Source organism: Mycetomoellerius zeteki, unplaced genomic scaffold (assembly GCF_001594055.1).
Source record: "Mycetomoellerius zeteki isolate Tzet28-1 unplaced genomic scaffold, Tzet1.0 scaffold517, whole genome shotgun sequence".
NCBI lineage: Eukaryota > Metazoa > Arthropoda > Insecta > Hymenoptera > Formicidae > Mycetomoellerius > Mycetomoellerius zeteki.
In genome coordinates, this window is record NW_017257520.1 from 108,138 (window position 1) to 126,358 (window position 18,221).

At 38.2% G+C, this 18,221-nt stretch overlaps 1 protein-coding gene across 8 annotated transcripts in view; it reads left to right on the forward strand.

The window, feature by feature from the left end:
* Positions 1-18,221, forward strand: part of rdx (BTB/POZ and MATH domain-containing protein rdx) — a 113,337-nt gene that overhangs the window by 87,491 nt on the left and 7,625 nt on the right. For all 8 annotated transcript variants that reach the window (XM_018455856.1, XM_018455858.1, XM_018455857.1 and 5 more), the window contains one exon: positions 6,883-7,027. In XM_018455856.1, the coding sequence (XP_018311358.1) occupies positions 6,950-7,027 (78 nt within the window). In that variant the 5' untranslated portion in view covers positions 6,883-6,949. The remainder of the gene's footprint in view (positions 1-6,882; positions 7,028-18,221) is intronic.

Consider the following 18,221-nt stretch of genomic DNA (forward strand, 5'->3'; position numbering starts at 1 on the left):
TTGAGATCTTCAAAGTGATGAAGAATATTTCTAGTTTTCTTTCTATTTTTTTTTTAAATAAAAATTATCAGTTTGTTTCTGATAATTGTTATGAATCCCCTTAATAACTTAATACTTTATTATTGTATGGTTCGATAGGAAGGCAAGATGTATAATAAATAGAATAACAGGAAGAGAGAGAGAGAGAGAGAGAGAGAGAGAGAGAGAGAGAAGGTATAAGAAATGAAATAATAACACTGTATGTGCATAGAATTGGAGGAAAAGCGATGCGGCACGTAATAGTGGGGAATGTCAAATGAGCTGTGTAACAGCGTCAAGGCTGTATATTATCGTTGTCAATACATCAAGGTCCTAGTATACATATACAGCCACGTGTCTCTGCAAAGGAAACATTCGGTAAACCGAAATTCAATTTTCTCTCTTTGATATTGGAGTACTAAAATATCTGTCTCTCCAGTGCCAGTTGCATATACATATTTATCAATAACGTCACGTATAAAAGAGGAGAATCAATAAGGACATTTTTTGACCTTCACAAGGTTTTCAAAAAATAATTTTTTTTATTTATATTATATGACAATTAAGAATGCCAAAACTAACCATTACGTTAGAAAAACATTCGATCCATAAAATCATAATTAATTATTGTAGTTTAAGTATATCATTATGATATCTATAAGTCAATGAATAGTGTTTAATATATTTACAAAAAACAAAATCCAAATGCAAAATAAAAAAATAAAATAAAAATATTAAAATATTTACAATGATTACTAATCTAACGCATTGTAGTGGTTTAAGTAAGTGACTAATAATAATAATAATAATCTATTTGTTATGGGAACTTATATATCAGGAGTAATAAAAAATAATTTTTTTGTTATGAGCTGTATTTATTTTTATCTTAGGGACAATACATGTTGTCTAAAATGATGTTATGATGGCAGAACAGTATAATGATCAAAAATATTTTATTAGTTCTTAATCATAAAGAGTTTAAATACCATCATGATATACCTAGACTAATAATTAATTAGACTGGACTAATAATTAATTATAGCTTTATGTTTTGTTATATTTCTAATAATAATATGATATAAAAAAATTATAATTTTTTTTAAATCCTGTAGAAACCAAAAAACGCTCTTATTGATTGTTTTCCTTTATTGTAATGAAGCGAACACGCCATATCTACCTGTTTGTCGTACAAAAGTCGTTATGCCTTTCAAATTATTTTGCAAGAATGAACAAACGTCTATAATTTTTCTGAGCTTTCTTTAAGCTAATAGCACATTTTTTAACCGTTTAATTTGTAACCAAGGAGTTAAGGAATCAGTTAAGGAATCCAGGGATTCTAAATTTTTAATATTTTTGGATATAGCTGCTTTTTCGTATCGGCTACTCAATTTCATATTTTACTCGGCACTTTTCGAAATAGGTAGACGTCTGAATGAAATAGCCGAAAATTTTTACAAAATTAATTTTTATTTCCCATACGAGTTATTTGTCCAATTGCAATACTGAAACGCCGAAACCGAGGTTGTTCTCGTAATTTCTCGTCGTTTCTGTTCTGCGAATAATCGTTATCGTGGTTATATACTGATCGGCGAGCTATACGCGTAATCGTGATAATCGTAAAGCGGCAGATATTCTTAGCCTCGCGCCGCGTTGCACTCGGCCGCCTCCGCGACCTTCCGATCTTGACACTGAGACTTCCTTTTTCTATCGCTTTTTTTTTCTGCGAGCGTTGCACGTGTCGCGTCGGCGAAGGAACGTTACCTGCTTGCCTGCCGGTCTTACGAAACGACCGGATGAATCAGATATGGAGATATATAAATGCGCCTAATTATGCGGCATGTCGAGTCACCATAAGAGATAACGTAACAACGCGGGATCTAAATTCGTTTGTGACGAGCGAGGACAGACAGGTAGATAGAATTCGCAGATCTCTCTCAGGCTGCGTTACGCGTTCGCATGCAGAAAAGCAGCATGCATTTTCGAAAACGCAATCTCATTGGTTGACGCGACGTGTATCACGCCAACCTTCGTGTCGTCCTTATCAATAATTACGTGACGGAGCTCGTTCAATCATATATTATCGGAGAAACATAAAATCATCGGCAACTGAAAAACAATGTCGTTCGGGGATATTTGCGCGAAATAAAGAGAGAGAGAGAGATTTAATTTATCACGCTCTTTAAGATGGCATTCTCTCAAGCGCGCTAAAAAAGACTTAAATCTTAAATAAATTGGAACAAATATTGGAACATTGAATTAAAGAATACATATTTACAATGGATCGAAAGCATGTATAATAGAATAGAATATAATTTAATTATAATTGTGCTGTGCAGAAAAAGAAAAGGAAGAGGGGGAGAGAGAGAGAAAGGAGAGAGTGACATGCGAACGATAACGCGCGTGTTTTTTAGCATTGAAAGTGAAAACGCAAACGAGATAACGCAACAGACGGCAGACAAAGTGCGTCGAGACAAAGACAAGTACGGACAGGGATTAAATTAAGAACGCCGTTGGAGAGAGCGTAGGAAAACGACCCGGAGGGTTGCTTTCTCGCGGAAATGAAAAACTCGAGACGCGACGACATTTAATAAACAGCTGGGCGGGCAGGATAGAAATATTTATTCGAGATGGCGCAAATCACGACGATTATTTGGCAAGAAGCTACCCGCGGTGTCGCACTCGCAGGCACTGCAATTACGTGATTTCGACGTACTATGGACGGTTTTCACCTAACTTCCTCGTTTTCACCAGCGGTTGTGCCGGGGCTCGTTCTACTTTCCCCTGAACTCTCGAGGTCTGACCCACGCCTACGTAAGCTGAATCGAATATCCCGAGCACTCTGACAAAGAGATGTTGATCCAGGATTCGTTTGCATCCCTCTAAACTCGAATCCCTAAGGGTCTCGGCCGAGGGGGTAACCACTAGGTGAAATATTGTCCCACAGATTACATGATTTCATATGATTTTATCTGATTAAAAATAATTTTTTCCACTACATATGAAGTAATTTGGTAAAATATACGATTTTATTTAATATTATACAATGGTTTCTCGTGGTTTTATATGTAATTATCGGATTATGCATAGAGATTTCATATAAATTTTATAATGATTTCGAGGACTCTGTCCCACGATTACATTAAGTGGTTACCTCCTGATCGGGCTCGGCACAATAAAAGGAACAGAGAACAGAGAATAAGAATTTCAACCTATCAGAAACTGTGTATTCCACAATACATAGAATTTCTGATAGGTTTAAATTCTTATTCTCTGTTCTCTGTTCCCTGTTCCTTTTATTGTGCGGAGCCCCTAACGCGATAAGCAAAGTAATCGGAAAAAAGAATCCTGTCTTTGTCTGCCTTCGATTTTTTTATGTTAAAGTATTGAAAAAAATCTTTTCAAAATAATTTTTTTTAACGCAATACAATATCCAGACACGTGGCGTTTTTGCTTGATGTCTCACTTACCTTATCTACATCTGTTATTTATTTATTTAGGTATTGTGACGTTTATCTAATTTAGAAAAATCTAACAGTTTTTTTCTTTTTGCTGTAATTAATTTTTTTTTAATTAAAATAATAGATTTATATATTCTGGATGACATCTGCGCGTCTAACATTTCCTCTTATTGGCGAAACATCTCGCTGTTCCGCTTATACTTTCTAACAGCACAAGTCACGAACGCTTTCTCACAAAACGGAGCGACGGAGTTACGATAAAATCGTTTGTCTCTCTCTTCCTCCCCCCTCCTCTTACTATCTTTTTGCCCTGAATAACGACTCTCCCCCCGCTCGATCTGGCGATGCCTTCGGTAATATCTAGTGCAAAAGCAACGTGGGAGTACACTGCAGCGTTGGAAGTGAAAGTTACGGCGCGCCGAACGCACGAATGACCGAACGGAGAACGTGATTCGCTCGAAAAGTCGAGTCCCGATGCGATTCTCTCCTTCTCTCTTTCTCGCGAAATCGGAGAAATTCGCCGCACGAAAGTACGCCGTTGCGAGAGAAAAAACCGGGGAATCCTGACGATATAATAATATGGTAACGCCGGATGCGCCATCACTCGTTTCGTCATACGTTTCCCGAATTTTCAATTAAAACAGGAAGCAGAACTGTTTGTTCAGTGTGGAATTCACCGCATTTTCTGGAGCGCAAAACTTTTTATTTCATTGTCAGCCACGCTCGCTTCACTACTTACGAGCCAAAGTTTTTGTACTTAATCCACTGTCGGATACCCAACTTTAACAGAAAATTTCTTAGAAACTAAGATGCACTGACTCTCTTACACTTTTAGATGTGAAATCAAGCATTTGTGAGATCGAATCGAATTTGAAATTTTTACGTCGAATCGAATTTTTTTTTTAATTTTTTTAAACGAATCAATTTCTAATTAAATTTTTCCGGATTTATATAAGCTAATTTAGAAAGTATTATATTTTCAATTTACACAAGTATTATAAAAAAATAAGTAATATGACAAAAGTAAATAAACGTTTTATTTCTGACAATTCTGTAACTAGCTGCATTCAGAAGTCAGAGTCGTTCAGTGCTTCTTTAGTATGATTATTTCTTGCTTTTAGTTCTTCGCTGAATTTAAATGTATAAATCAATCGTAATAAAGAATCACTGAGCGGCTTTGTCTTTTCAACGCAGCCAATAGAGACCAATGATAATCAATGCGATGATACATGAATAAGCGCACGCGCATGCACGAAAATTGGTACATGATTGGTGGCACAGGAGATATAGGGGAGAATCATGCATAAATTAAGCAAATAAAATAAGCGATCGATTCGAATATTCGAATTTTTCGATCTTACAGATTCGGAAACGAATTAAAACTATTCGCACACCTCTATTTAGTATACTCAATCCTTTTTTTCGAATAAGCTCATCTCATTTGACATTTCGCAGTTCTTGTCATCTCTTTATCAGTTACTATCTAATTATGTGACGTAATTATGATCAAGACTTTTGTATCTCTCCTATTTTAAGGCCCAGTTTTTCATTATCTGGTTAACTTGTGATTAGGTTTAATCTGATGTTTTATCTAACGGCTTCATCTATGATGATATTATGGACGAAGCCCATTGGGTGAAACATCAGGTTAAGCTTAACCACAAGTTAACCAGATAATGAAAACCCGGGCCTTAATTGAGGAAGTATCTGTCATTAAACTTTAGATTGCTGGCAGATTCTGAGACATTCTCTTTACCTGGCGACAATAAACAATAAGAATTTTATCATACTTTGGCTATCATTATTTCTTCTTATTATTTTTATTTTACTCGTCACTCTGGCGAGCTCACTTCGTGAAAAGGTGCTTTCAACGCGGCGGGAGCGCGAATCTGTTCGCACCGCGAGAGCCAGGTGGACTCGGCAAGAGTTCACTCGATTCAGTTCCCGTTTCCTGGTTGGTCGGGTCGCCCGATAGCGTCTGATGAACCTGCGAGGCTAACGTACTTGGCTCGCCTTCCAAGCGAGTTCCGTACTTGGCACCGCACGTGAGCACTATCGCGTGTCCTACGTACCCTTCCTCCTTCATCCTTACTCTTCCTTCTCGCCCCGCGTCTCTCTTTCCCCCTCTCGTCTTTCTCTAGCTCTCACGATGATTTTTTTCTCCAAAGAACTCGATTTTAAGAGATTCGTAATTCAATGAACAACAGTCGAGTCGCGCTCGAAGAGGATTCGTCATCGTAAGACAAAGTAATGCCTTTGTTACACTGAAAAAAAAGATTGGCTGCTACAGTAAATTAGATGGTAAAATATGGCATAGCATTTTTAATTGGTTGCAGTAGTCAATTTTTGGTTGTGTTAGTCTATCGAAATCCTATACTGACACTGCAGATAGGCTAAAGCAACCAAAAATTGGCTGCTGCAGCCAATTAAAAATACTATGCCATATTTTACCATCTAATTTGCTGCAGCAGCCAATCTTTTTTTCAGTGTACGCATATATAATAAATACAGCAAATAGAATGATACAGAAAAGGAATATATAATACAACAAAGAGAAAAAATTTGCTATGAACGCTAATCCCATGCTACATGACAGTAAATTCTATTTGTAAATATAGGGATCGCAAAATTATTTGCAGGTGTAACAATACTTTGTAAAAATTTTTTTGTACTCGCTACAAAAATTATTTGTGCAACAAATGCCAAATATTTGTCAAATATGTTTGCTATAGACAGCAGACAAATTTAACAATTAAATTTCGCCAGCCTTTTGCATTTACAGCAGAATTATTTTTCTTCATGCAGACAGGCATTATGACATCAAAATAGCTCCGAAATGATCACTTTAATTATTACGATTCACTTTAACATCATTTTGACTCGTTCTGCTGGGTGTATTTCTTTATTTCTATTTGGGTTACAAGGACTTCGCTCTCACAATAACATTTTCTTGCTTCCAACTTTAGCCTCTCTTATTTCTAATTAAATTTCTCGCAATATAAAAATTGTATATTTCTTGCAAATGCTGAATAGTGTCGAATGCTCGACGGTGTCCCGGGAATTAATTTTCCATCCGATATCGTTCGGGTCGAATCCGCGGGATTCGCGGGATTCAATTATAGCCACATTGCAATACCGCTTTGCCGAGTGTCGAACGCAGGTCCCCGCGCGCCCGTGCATTACGGGGCCGATCCAATAAGCTCCTCTGTCCCGGCGTACGTCCAGAAATATGAAGAGGGGTCGACGACCCCCGTGACGTAATACGAACACGCGCGCACAATTAACGACATTCTGTACGGACGGGCCGCGCGCGTACAGCGCGGCGGGATGACTCGAAGCTATCGCTCGGTGTCCACCCGAATTAACCGGACTGTAATGTCTATCTCTTTTTTTTTTTCTGTTACAGACTTGCGGTGAGCGACTGTGCGCCTCAGACGTCGCGGGTCAGCTCGAACCTGCACAGCAGCAGTAGTATGGCGGTGAGCCGCGTCCCGAGCCCGCCACCGCCGGAAGTGAACACCCCCGTGGCCGAGAATTGGTGTTACACGCAGGTACGTTTCGTCGTTGGTGGTTCATTGTCCTCCGCTGGCGCTCCGCCGTGGTTTCAGCGATCGATTCACCTGCGCCGAAATTCACCCAGTCACCGTGAGCGGCGGAAATTGCTAGAGACGGGACATGGCAGATTACATCATTATATTTACATTGTTATTTATCGCTTATTTTATGTCGCTGTCGACGATTTTATCATTTCAATCTAAATTGAGAGACTGCTTGAAAATATAGCACTTTAATGTATATAACATACAATTTTAGGTACATAACAATGTTACGATAATAGGATCAATTTGAAAACATGCTAAAAGAATATTTTTAGAATCCTCTGACGGCTCCCCGTCTGAAAAATAATCTGTTAGATATATAAATGTCTGAAATTACTGTCCTTCATACTTAAATTATTGTTGAGTAGTATGAATTCTGAACCGTGTTCTTCTGGAAGCTAGCTGTTTCTAAGACTATGTATTCTTAGACAGGATGCAATTTTGCGTCATCCTCCTATACGTGCGTGGTATACATTTACCCCGATGTCGAATCGAAGAACTCATTTTCGGACCGTCTGTGAATACAATCTCAAACAAATACCTAATAAATAACGAATTCTAAATTTGCATTTTTAAAAATCACGCATTAATAAATATTTATATACTCATAGAAAAGGTTTCTGGATTCAGTGCGGTTACTCTTCGATCTATGATGAAATAGGAAGAATCATATTTATTGTTGAAAAAAGGGATATTTTACTCTTAAATAGAAAATTCTTAATTCTAGTATAAAATGATCTAAAAAATGATGTTAATTTCACTAATTTTCTCGGAAAGATTTAAATTAGATAATAGAAATTTGTTGCAATCTCACAATACTCTCGATTTAATAATAGACCTATCTGAAGGAAATCTGTTCCGTTTTTGCGTAAAAAAGATTTACAAAAGAGTTTGTAGAATGCGAGGAAACTTGCATTAATCTTAAATTAAAATCTTTTTTGTAGTGGAATGAGATAAAGATTCTTTACGAACGAAAGCACAGATATTATTTGTTTAAGATAATACTTAATAATATTGTTTTATTATTATACCGCATAAGGTTGCGATAGGATTAAGTACGGGAACAACATCTTTTGCCTCGTTATCACAAATCCTTTCCAAAAGTACGAAAAAACTCGCGGGAAAAAAAGTCTTTCGACTCGCAGAAAGCTTTTTCCGACGCCAACGCTTCTCTTCAGAAGAATTTAGAACCGCAAACAGTCGGAGACAAATTTTTCAATGGTGTCCGCGATCGTGGGCCATTCGAGTTCAATCGCCGGGCGAATTCAACGCGTAACTCGCGCGAGGTTGGCATGTAGACGCGGGTAGGGACGGAAAGAGAAGGAAAAAAAAAAGGGAAGGCTCTCTCGGAGAGAGACGCGGAGAATCCGCGCCGGTGGATCGCCAGCGCGTGAGAGCACGCGCTCCTGACGCTCTCATTCTATTTTTACTGCGCTCGTCCCCCTCGCGCGATGTGAACGACCTGTGCAACTAGATATCTCTCGTCGCTCTCCTCCCGTCCTCCTGCCGTGTAGACCTCCCTCGCGGCCGGCGTGACGGTCGCGGAAACGTTCCGCGATTCTCCGCTGGAAATCCGCGCGGCTACCGTATCCTCTCCCCCTCGTCTTCCGCAGTTATTTCCGCTTCGCGCGATTGGACACGCCATGACGATTCGGGATGGATCGCGGCTGGAATTGCGACTCGTGCGATTCGCGTCCCCGCGCGTCGACGCCCTGGATACCGTGAATAAATGGATAGAGGTTCATTATCAGCCTGGACAAGTCTTCCCCTCCCGGTTCGGGGAGATCCTCAACAATGGACAATTGTCCGTTGACAGCGATAGGGGCGGTATAGAGTTGGGAAAACGAAATAACATCGTTGGTATAATAGCACGGGGCGCGTATATATGTGTATATATAGATAGCGCTGATAAGTTCGATAGAAAAATGAGAAAAATGTAGCAACTCATTACCGATAGCACTGATATTGATAAAAGTTCACGCGTTATCTTCGTGAGATTAGTAACAACTTGTTCCTCTCCATCGCCGGTCTCCCTTCGGACGTGGATTCTCGGAGAGAGCGAGATCCCCCGTCGACCGTCGTTGGAAGTGCTCGTAAATAAAAAAAGCGGAGGCTGCGAGAGTACCTCGAGAGAACCTCGATGGTTTCACCCGCCGCGTATATATTTAACTCCACCGTTCTAATTTCGACAGCGTGGCTGAAATGCGAACGTTATTACGCTCGCTTTCTCGCGGGAGTTGCGCAAGATCGGCGGTCACCGCGAAATTTTACGATACACCGTCCACGCGCGAATCGATGGAGCACTCACGTTTTGCCCGCCGCCTTCGCCGTTCAGCGGCGCGTTCGCCTATAAATCGAAAGTCAATTCGTGCTCCAGTTAACTTTCGTAATGCGCGACACCGATTTCGCCGCGCCGGCGACGCGGAGGGGACAGGCCACTCCGCGGTTCGCCGCGGACATCACGTAACGTCATCCGCGCGATCTACGACAACGAGATCAGCCGCCGCATTGAGAAAGATCTCTGATTGAAAATGAACGAATCGGAAGATTCTGATCGTATCAACCAGAATTCTGCTTATCTCAACTAGACATCAGCAATTGCTAGCTCTTGTGCGTAAAGCAAAGATGATGGTTGATAAGGTTAAGAAACGAACAAAAAATTATAAGATAATAATATACAGGGTGTGTCTCCGAACGTTTCGGCCAGACTTTGAGATTTTATAGAAAATTTAATTCTGAACAAAAAACAAAGTTTCTTATGAACGATGAATCGAAAAATGCTTCCTTAAAAAGTTAGCGACCAAAAACCTCTGAAATCACGATCATTGTTTCATATATTTTTACTAATATCAGGAAAAGTATGCGTTTTTTTAACAACGAGTAATAGAGAATTAAATTATCTTTCAAATGAGATCAAAATGATTGTAATACGACGTTCCATAGGGATTTTGAGATAATCAGTTTCAAATGTACAAAATGTTCTGGTGTTTTTTTTTTTGTCGAATAGTATAACAGTATAGATTCAGCTAAAACCAGAATTCAAATTGATGTAATCAGACTCTTTTTTTAGTTAACGGTTTATCGGGTCGTGTGCCTCGCTCCACGTATCAAAAATTTGCGATATCTCGCGCCGAGAAGTCTCGTCTATTCATATCAGTTTAAAGAATATATGTGAGACTAGCGATTGAAATTGAGATTTACTGAGAAAAATAAATACATATATATTTTGATTATATCAACAAGAAGTACAAACAAAATGGATTCTTATCTCTCTAAATTTCTTGGAGTGAAATCTCAAAAGAGTGAAAATACTGTTACTATTGGAAAAGAGTGAAAATGTTCATACTTTTGAATAAGAGTGACAGATTTTCACTCTTTTTTTTTTTGAAGTGAGATTCACTCCAAAAGAAGGAGTGAGATTTTTTTTCTTTAGAGTGTATCTCATTCCAAAAGAATAAAATCTTACTTCAAAGAGTGAAAATCTGCTACTCTTACTCAAGAGTGCAATTATTTTCACTATTTTTCAATAGTGGCAGTATTTTTATTCTTTTAGAGTGAGATTTCACTCCAAGAAATTTAGAGAAATACCAATCAGAATTCTAGATATTATAATTTGTAATTATCTTGACTAGAATGTTTGATACACAGAAAGAGCAATTTTGTTAAAGTATCTAAAAATTTATCTAGCTACAGATCTGAAAATAATATTATTAGACCATCAAAATATTTATGTAGAAAACTGTAGCATGATAATTAAGTAACGCCGCAAAAAATTGATATTCCAGTAATCAGCTTGAGTGTTCTACATAATTATTTTCATAATCTAACAAAATTTATTTTTAGATCTGTATCTAACTTCAGATCTTTTCAGATCTGTATCTAAATTTTTAGATACTTGAGCAAAATCGTGTAGATTTCTTTCCATGTAGATTTAAGTACAAGTATCTGATTTGTACCTTTTTTAAATTTTCTGGAATTCCAATTAATGTAATAATACCTTTTTCCCGATGTTTAATTTGACCAATCAAAAAAAATTTAGTAAACTTGATATTGGCTTTTCTTTCTTCTGTTTGGTACTATTTTAATAATCTCAATTTAATCTTACACGCGAATCTTCGGCGACGATGGAATTTCACACGTCGTTTACAAGCGCTGTCGAAAGGCGATCCGGGTTCAAGGTTGATAAAACAGTTACGGAACGTTACGATTATATCATCATCCGAAATTCCTGGTATTTTTAGCTCTGTATCCGAAGGATACAAGTTTTCGGCCTTTTATTCATACAGAAACATGGCGTGAATTTAGTTTTCTCGCTGTTGTCCGAGGTCGTTGCGGGACTACCTTGTAGCCCAAGGCTCGAAATCCAAGGTCCTACGTAGAATTAATCGGATTTTTTTTAGAAAGCTATAATTCGCGGCTTTCGTATTTAGAAATTATCGCGATAAACGAATACTTTATTACACGCTGCGGTTAATGTGAGACTATAAACGATAACTCTAGATTCTTCACGCTTAATTTATCTACGGTTTCGTTGACCCCTTTTGGAGTCAATTTTGTAACAATAAGATAAGATTGAAATCCCAAGTTGAAATTTTAAGTGAGACTATATATATATATAATTCTATCGTCTATTCTCGTCTCTCAGCTGTATTTCACGAAACGTAATTTGCAAGATTTCTCTCTAGAAAAAGAAGATAGATGTAAAGAATATTTGTTCATAATTTAGTTACATTTCCAATCTAATTGTAAGTTATATTAATAATTGTAAGTTATTATTATAGGTACGGCCTCGGCCAAAAACACTAGACACTTACGTTTTTTTCATTTATCTGGAATTTCATTTATCTGCATTGTTACCTATTGATTACATTATACATAAGCGTTATACATAAGTTTAAAGAGTTCTTGAAACAAAAAATAGTTTGAGCGCGAATATTTTTAAGCTAAAATTTTAAATAACGGTTAATAAGATGCCTAAAATTTTTGGCTAAGACTGTACGTTTCTTAAGCACAGTAGATACATTTGCGATCGCCTATGAAAATATTCGCACGATTTACTCAACTCGGAATCTGTCGTCATTCGAGCCGCACGATAATGCGCAGCGAGAGAGCTACGCAAAACGTGTGGAAAACGTTTGCGACGCAGGAAGTATTTTCGCAAGACGTCCTCGCGGTCGTTCATCTCCGCGACCCGGCCGAGCGATTCGCGCGGAGAAGCGGCGAGCGTTTACCTCGACAGCGGCTACGCGATCGCGTACCGTGTCCAGGAGGAAGACTCGATCACCGGAAGCCCCCGGACTAGGCGTTGTTAGTCCGCCTTGTGGTGCTTGAATCACGCGCGCGTTCCATGGCGCTCCCGTAAACGGGCACGGGTGATTCAAGGCCGATCGCCGCCGCCACCACCGCCACCGCCGCGAGCGGGTTGAACGACTCCTAGGGGCGTCGACCGGGTCGCTTCCTCCGCCGCCGCGTTCCTCCTCGTCGCTCCACCTGATGGCGGCGATCCGCGCCGACTCGCTACGCGGAACACCCGGGAGAGAGAGACGATGAACCCTTCGACCTCTCCTCTCGCGGTTTATACGCGTCGCTTCCGCTCGAGGCTCGGATGCTTTCGCGAGGCGTGTTCCGCCCGGTCGCCGAGCGGAATCGTGAACGCGCTCCATGCAAATTTAATTCCGCGATTACTCCCGAAACACCTGGAATCGTCGTTAATTTATCAGGGGATCTGGGGCTCCTAAACTCTCGCATCTGCGTTCCCATCACGTGGAGAATTCGATAATCCCCGAACTGAAGAGATGCATTATTCGGTAGAACGTTACGAAGGAAACTCTTGGTTCGCAGATTCAATTTGAGTAGATAAATTATTTAAAGAGACGTGAACACACACACACACACACACACACACACATACACACACCATTGACCAAAAATATATATTAGGTATCTTATATCTTTTTTCATTTATCTGGAATTTTTTTATATCTCTAAAGGACTTTCTTCTTAATTTATCGATTCTCTACACGTCCCTGAAGTTTGGCCACTTAAATTCAGGATATCCTGTACATACTTTTACTGTGCATGCTTCAGTAAAATCTTTATATATATATATTTAAATTTTATATACAAGGTGTTTGAAATTTAAATGTCAAAACTTCGAGAACGTATAGGGAATCGATAAACTAAGAAAAAAAGTCGTGCAGAGATATATGCTCGTTTTTGCTTCGTTTTGGAGAAAATTGCAAAAAAGACAAAACATAGTCCCTTCGTTCTCGCACTATCTCTGAAGTATTATCGTCGCTGAAATCGTGCACGAAAACAATAATAATAATTCCGTTTTCAGGTGAAAACTTTTTTGTTTGTTTATTTTAGCTTTTCTCGTGTAAATTCGTCAAAAGTCATCGAATGAATTATTCCTGTCACAATATGCCGCATACATGTTCTAACGTTGAATATGCTAATATGGTTTTCGTGTGTATGTCTTCTGCGACAAGAGGTCAACATTTTGAACATCTACATTAAGCAAGTGAATAAATACAATGTGAATAAGTAATGAGAAGATATAAAAATGAAAACTGCGTTTTGTCTTTTTTGCGATTTTCTCCAAAACGAAGCAAAAACGAGCATATCTCTACAGGACTTTTTTTTCTTAGTTTATCGATTCTCTACACGAAGTTTTGACGAAGTTTAAATTCCAAACACCCTATATATATATATAATATATATATAAAATTTGAAGGAATTACAGTGTTTATTGAAATTAATTTAGGAGCTTTGAAGACACAATTGATTGTCATCGTACACGAAAAGAATTAATGTGCTCTTTTATATACAAACACATGTAAAGATTTTACTGAAGCATGCTTCAGGCATTATAAAACCAGTAGATAGCGGACTCTCGACACTCTCTTCCTCTTCCTGTCACATCGATAACTTCTTACATGAGTCACAGTTATATTATTGGTTTCATCGTCACGTCTATCGGTTAGTCGTAGGAAAAAGACGATACGCGCGGGCGTACGCGTCCGACGTATCATCTTGTTATTCGCTGAAGAAGTCTAGCTCTTGGCACGTTACCAACGCCGTAAGATTACGTCGGAGAAACAAAATTAACTTGAGAAAATGGTCGCTCGAAATCGCTTCGTCGTGCGTAACGTGATTAATTCTGCCGGTAAACGAGCCAGGGATTGATCGTAACAATGAATTTTTTCAAAAAGGCCTTAACTTCGTTACAAATTGAGCGAATCGCAAGAATAATATGTTATTGACTGCACGTAATAATATCTTCTTCAGCAATTTTAAAATAATTTGAGATTTTTAATTTTCTCCGTCAACCGAATTAAACTTTGAAGGCAGAGTAGATATTTTGATTGTGAATTTTCATAGATAAATTTAAATCTGTAAAAAATGAATAAAATAAAATCCAAAAACTGAGTAAAAATTTGTTGTTAAATCTTTCATGTGTATGTAAAAATTTTTTTAATTTTTGTGTAGTCTGGTACATTTAAAAATTTGTACCTAAGACTCAAAGATCCAGGTTGCTGATGGAAGATGCAAGATTCCACATGACTGATGGAAATTAAAAATTATTAGGAGATATATGTATATATAGAATTCCTCGTTCCACATTCTCGTCACACATTCTCAAGATATTTTGAAATTTTGCCGTAATTATTTCAAATTAATTACATTGAAATAATTTATGTTGAACTAATTTACGTCAATATAGAAGTAACGATCTGCTTTAAAGTAAAATTTTATGATATAACTTCTCGTCCGAAATCTTGTATTCATACGCTCTAAGAAATGTCCTCGGCTCTCTTCCGCAATCCATTCGAGGAATTTTCAGTGGCCATTGAAAAGATCATGACACGAATGTACCTTTGCGTATTCGACTTGCTTAAAAGCTCGAATCGTCTCGAATCCACCTCTCTAGTCCTTAACGTTATAACGAGGCATCGCACGACTGGCTCTCATGCCGTTTCGTTACCTACCATGCGAGCGAATCGTCGTAAGCCGTAAGTAACCGGCCGCTGAGGAGATTACAGTACGAGCGTGCGTTGAACTCTCGCGGGAGAGATAGCCGCCTCCTTCCTGCTTCTCGGCGATGCGAATGTCGACCTTAAGCTTCCGATGCGCGAAGGTCACGCCGTGGTGAAGATCATCGAACTCGGCTTGTCCGGCGATCGTGAATAGAACATTCGATATGTCCATGATCGGGGAAACTCTCCTAACACAGGAAATAGAAGTCCTTGACGCCATGAGCGACGTTCATCTCGATTCAAGAACGACGATTAAATTCTCCTCTGAGAATTTACTTCTCTCGTCTTAAATGGAATCTCAAAATAAGAACTTTATGCTCCAAAATAATTTCATAAATAATAATTTAATACTAGATGTTTTAATTCTTTATCAACTTCGTCATCATAATAGTTCTGTTATACGTTTTTATGTTATTTTATATAATTTTCCTGTAAACACAGTTCTTTAAATTATTGTAAGTAGCTTCAATATAATAAGTAGCTTAATTTGGAAAAGGAAACCTTGAATACAAAGGTATAATTCTTACGATTGTAAAGCGTCTGTCAAAAAAAGAAACGAACTTTCACTTGAGCCTCGAGAGCGCAGGTATAGTATCGTGGACATTTCTCCTTTTCTGTAAGTAACAGACTAATGCCTAAGTTCTGAAAAAAGTCCTCATTCTGCTCCTTTATTGCATCGCAAACACTGAAATTCTGACATATAATAGAATCTATGTGTTCGCTCTTTGAGCTTTCACGGATATTTTCAAAGATACCAGAAGGTTCACGAAACGTTGGCGTTAGCAATGGATGAAAACACGGCGATAACCTGCAAACCTTCTGGTATTTTTGAATCTATGTGTTCGTCGAGAGTATTTTCTAAAATATTTCATTGTCGTGAAGATCTGGATCTGAAATCTGGATTTGAGACGCAGTTTTGGTATTTTCCGTTTTATCGTGAAAGAGTGACGTTTTTCAACAAGCAAGGAACTTGTCCAGCTCATCTTTTTGCACAATAAAAAAATCAATGTTAATATGTTAATATGTTTAATAGAAGATAAATTATCCATATATAATGTCCTCGACATGTTATAGAAGGAAAAGAGATTGAAATTCAATTATGAATTTCTAACCAGTAATATTGTACTTTGTCTTTCGAGATGGAGAAATTCAAACAGATATAGAACTCGTGATTTCACTTGGAATTGGCTCTGTAATCGCTGCGATGATTGAAGCTTCGAGCTTTAACATAAACGTATATATTTCTTTTGCCCACGTTTTTTTTAAGATACATAAGTATCATTTTAATATCCATGAATTTAAGATCACATGTGCGGTTTTAGCGCCTTCCGGTTTATGAAAGGTTTGTGGAAGAATGATGTCTCGCAGTAGACAAAAAACTTGTCCATTTTTTATAACGAAACAACAAATTCAATATTAATATTTTTAATAATAATAAACTGCCGATATGTAAAACCATTCTGTAAAACACGCAGATTTTATTATATATATCATTTCAATTTTTGCAATGAATCACAATACAGGAGTAAAATAAAGATCTCTTTTTAGAACTTCCTCGATGTATATCAGAGCGAGGAAGATTGAAATTCAATTATGAATTTCTAGTCAGCGATATTGTATTCTTCCGAGATTGAAAAGTTCTTCCGATAGAACTTATCTATCAGATTCCTCTTACAACTGGCTCACAAATCTCTTTCGCTTGCATTTTTTTTTAAATCCGAGATAATAGAGTGCTCTCCATTTGGTGACACAAGCATTATTCTATCTTTTTTGACGTTCAATGAGTAACGAAGACAACGACACTTGTATCGTAGGTATAATTTTAATACATAATTTTTATATATCATAAATTTCCTGTATCGGCTCAATTTCGATAACAAAAGTCATAAAAAATGCTGTTTCGATGTGACGATATATTAAATTCTCAAATATATGTTTTATTTCTCGACGATCATCATGAATGTTTACACGCGTCTGATTTTAGTCGGTCCCTTTCTCCTATTACTTTGAAATATTCTTTTTTCTTTTTCCAGTTTACACTTTCCTTTCTATACTTTCATCAGTCGTTCAGAAAGGATCTTCCCGGACGTGGTAGAAATACGCCGATCACTCATCAACTAGGCGTAGCTTTGGCTTTAACACTGTTTCTCTCGTATAAGAATATTCATAATCACAGCAGATGACCGATAAGAACCCTAAGTAAAGTTCACCATTAATAAATACTAGACGAATAGATTTGGCCGCCGGCTACCGCTCGTTCGCCAAGGTCGTAACGCACGACGCTGACGCCAGAGATCTTTGACTTCTTCTGAGGTCTCGACCTTCTCATGTCTTTCTTCCTTATCTTCTCTTCCTTGTCTTCTCTTTCATTCGCGGTTAACCGTTCTAAGTTCTCTCTCTTTCTCTTTCTCTAGATATCCGTTAATTTTATATTCAATTGTGTATTTAAGCTGAGCTAAACAATGTCCACGAGGTCTCGGACTTCACGGGCAACATTTCTTTTATTTAACGTTTCGTCGTGACAAAGACGGGGACAAATATTTCCGAATCCATTATTTCCAATCCGCGATATCGATGCATATTAATGTAAAGTCCCGCGGTGAGAAAGAGAGAGGGAGAGAGAGAGAGAGAGAAAAAAAGAGAAAAAGGTGTGTTGAAACCGTTATCGACAAAGGCAGGCGGAAAGAAAAATGCTTCGTCCTTCAAAATAACAAAAGTCACGCCTCTACCGTTAAAGTCATTTGTGTATTCTTTAAGGGAATTGCGCAAGCAGGCCGAGGATCATTCGATTCGACCCTGGATCTCCGCGCCGCTCCCCGACTCCGCTCTGTCCCCTTTTGCACTACCGTATGCTGGTACTTGTAGTACTTCGCCTTCAAGGCCGATTTCGGCCGTAGTCGAGAGAACTTTGTTCTGCTGAGAGCTTTTCATGGGCTCGACATTAACATATAAACGAACAAATGTACGTGATCGAGAGAAAGAGAGAGATTCGATGAACGTAGATTCAAATAGACACGTTTGACTTGCAACAATGACATTTATTTCTTATGCAGATAAAGGAGGAATACTAATTGAATGTACGCGAAGCGACTCGTAAACACGGTCAG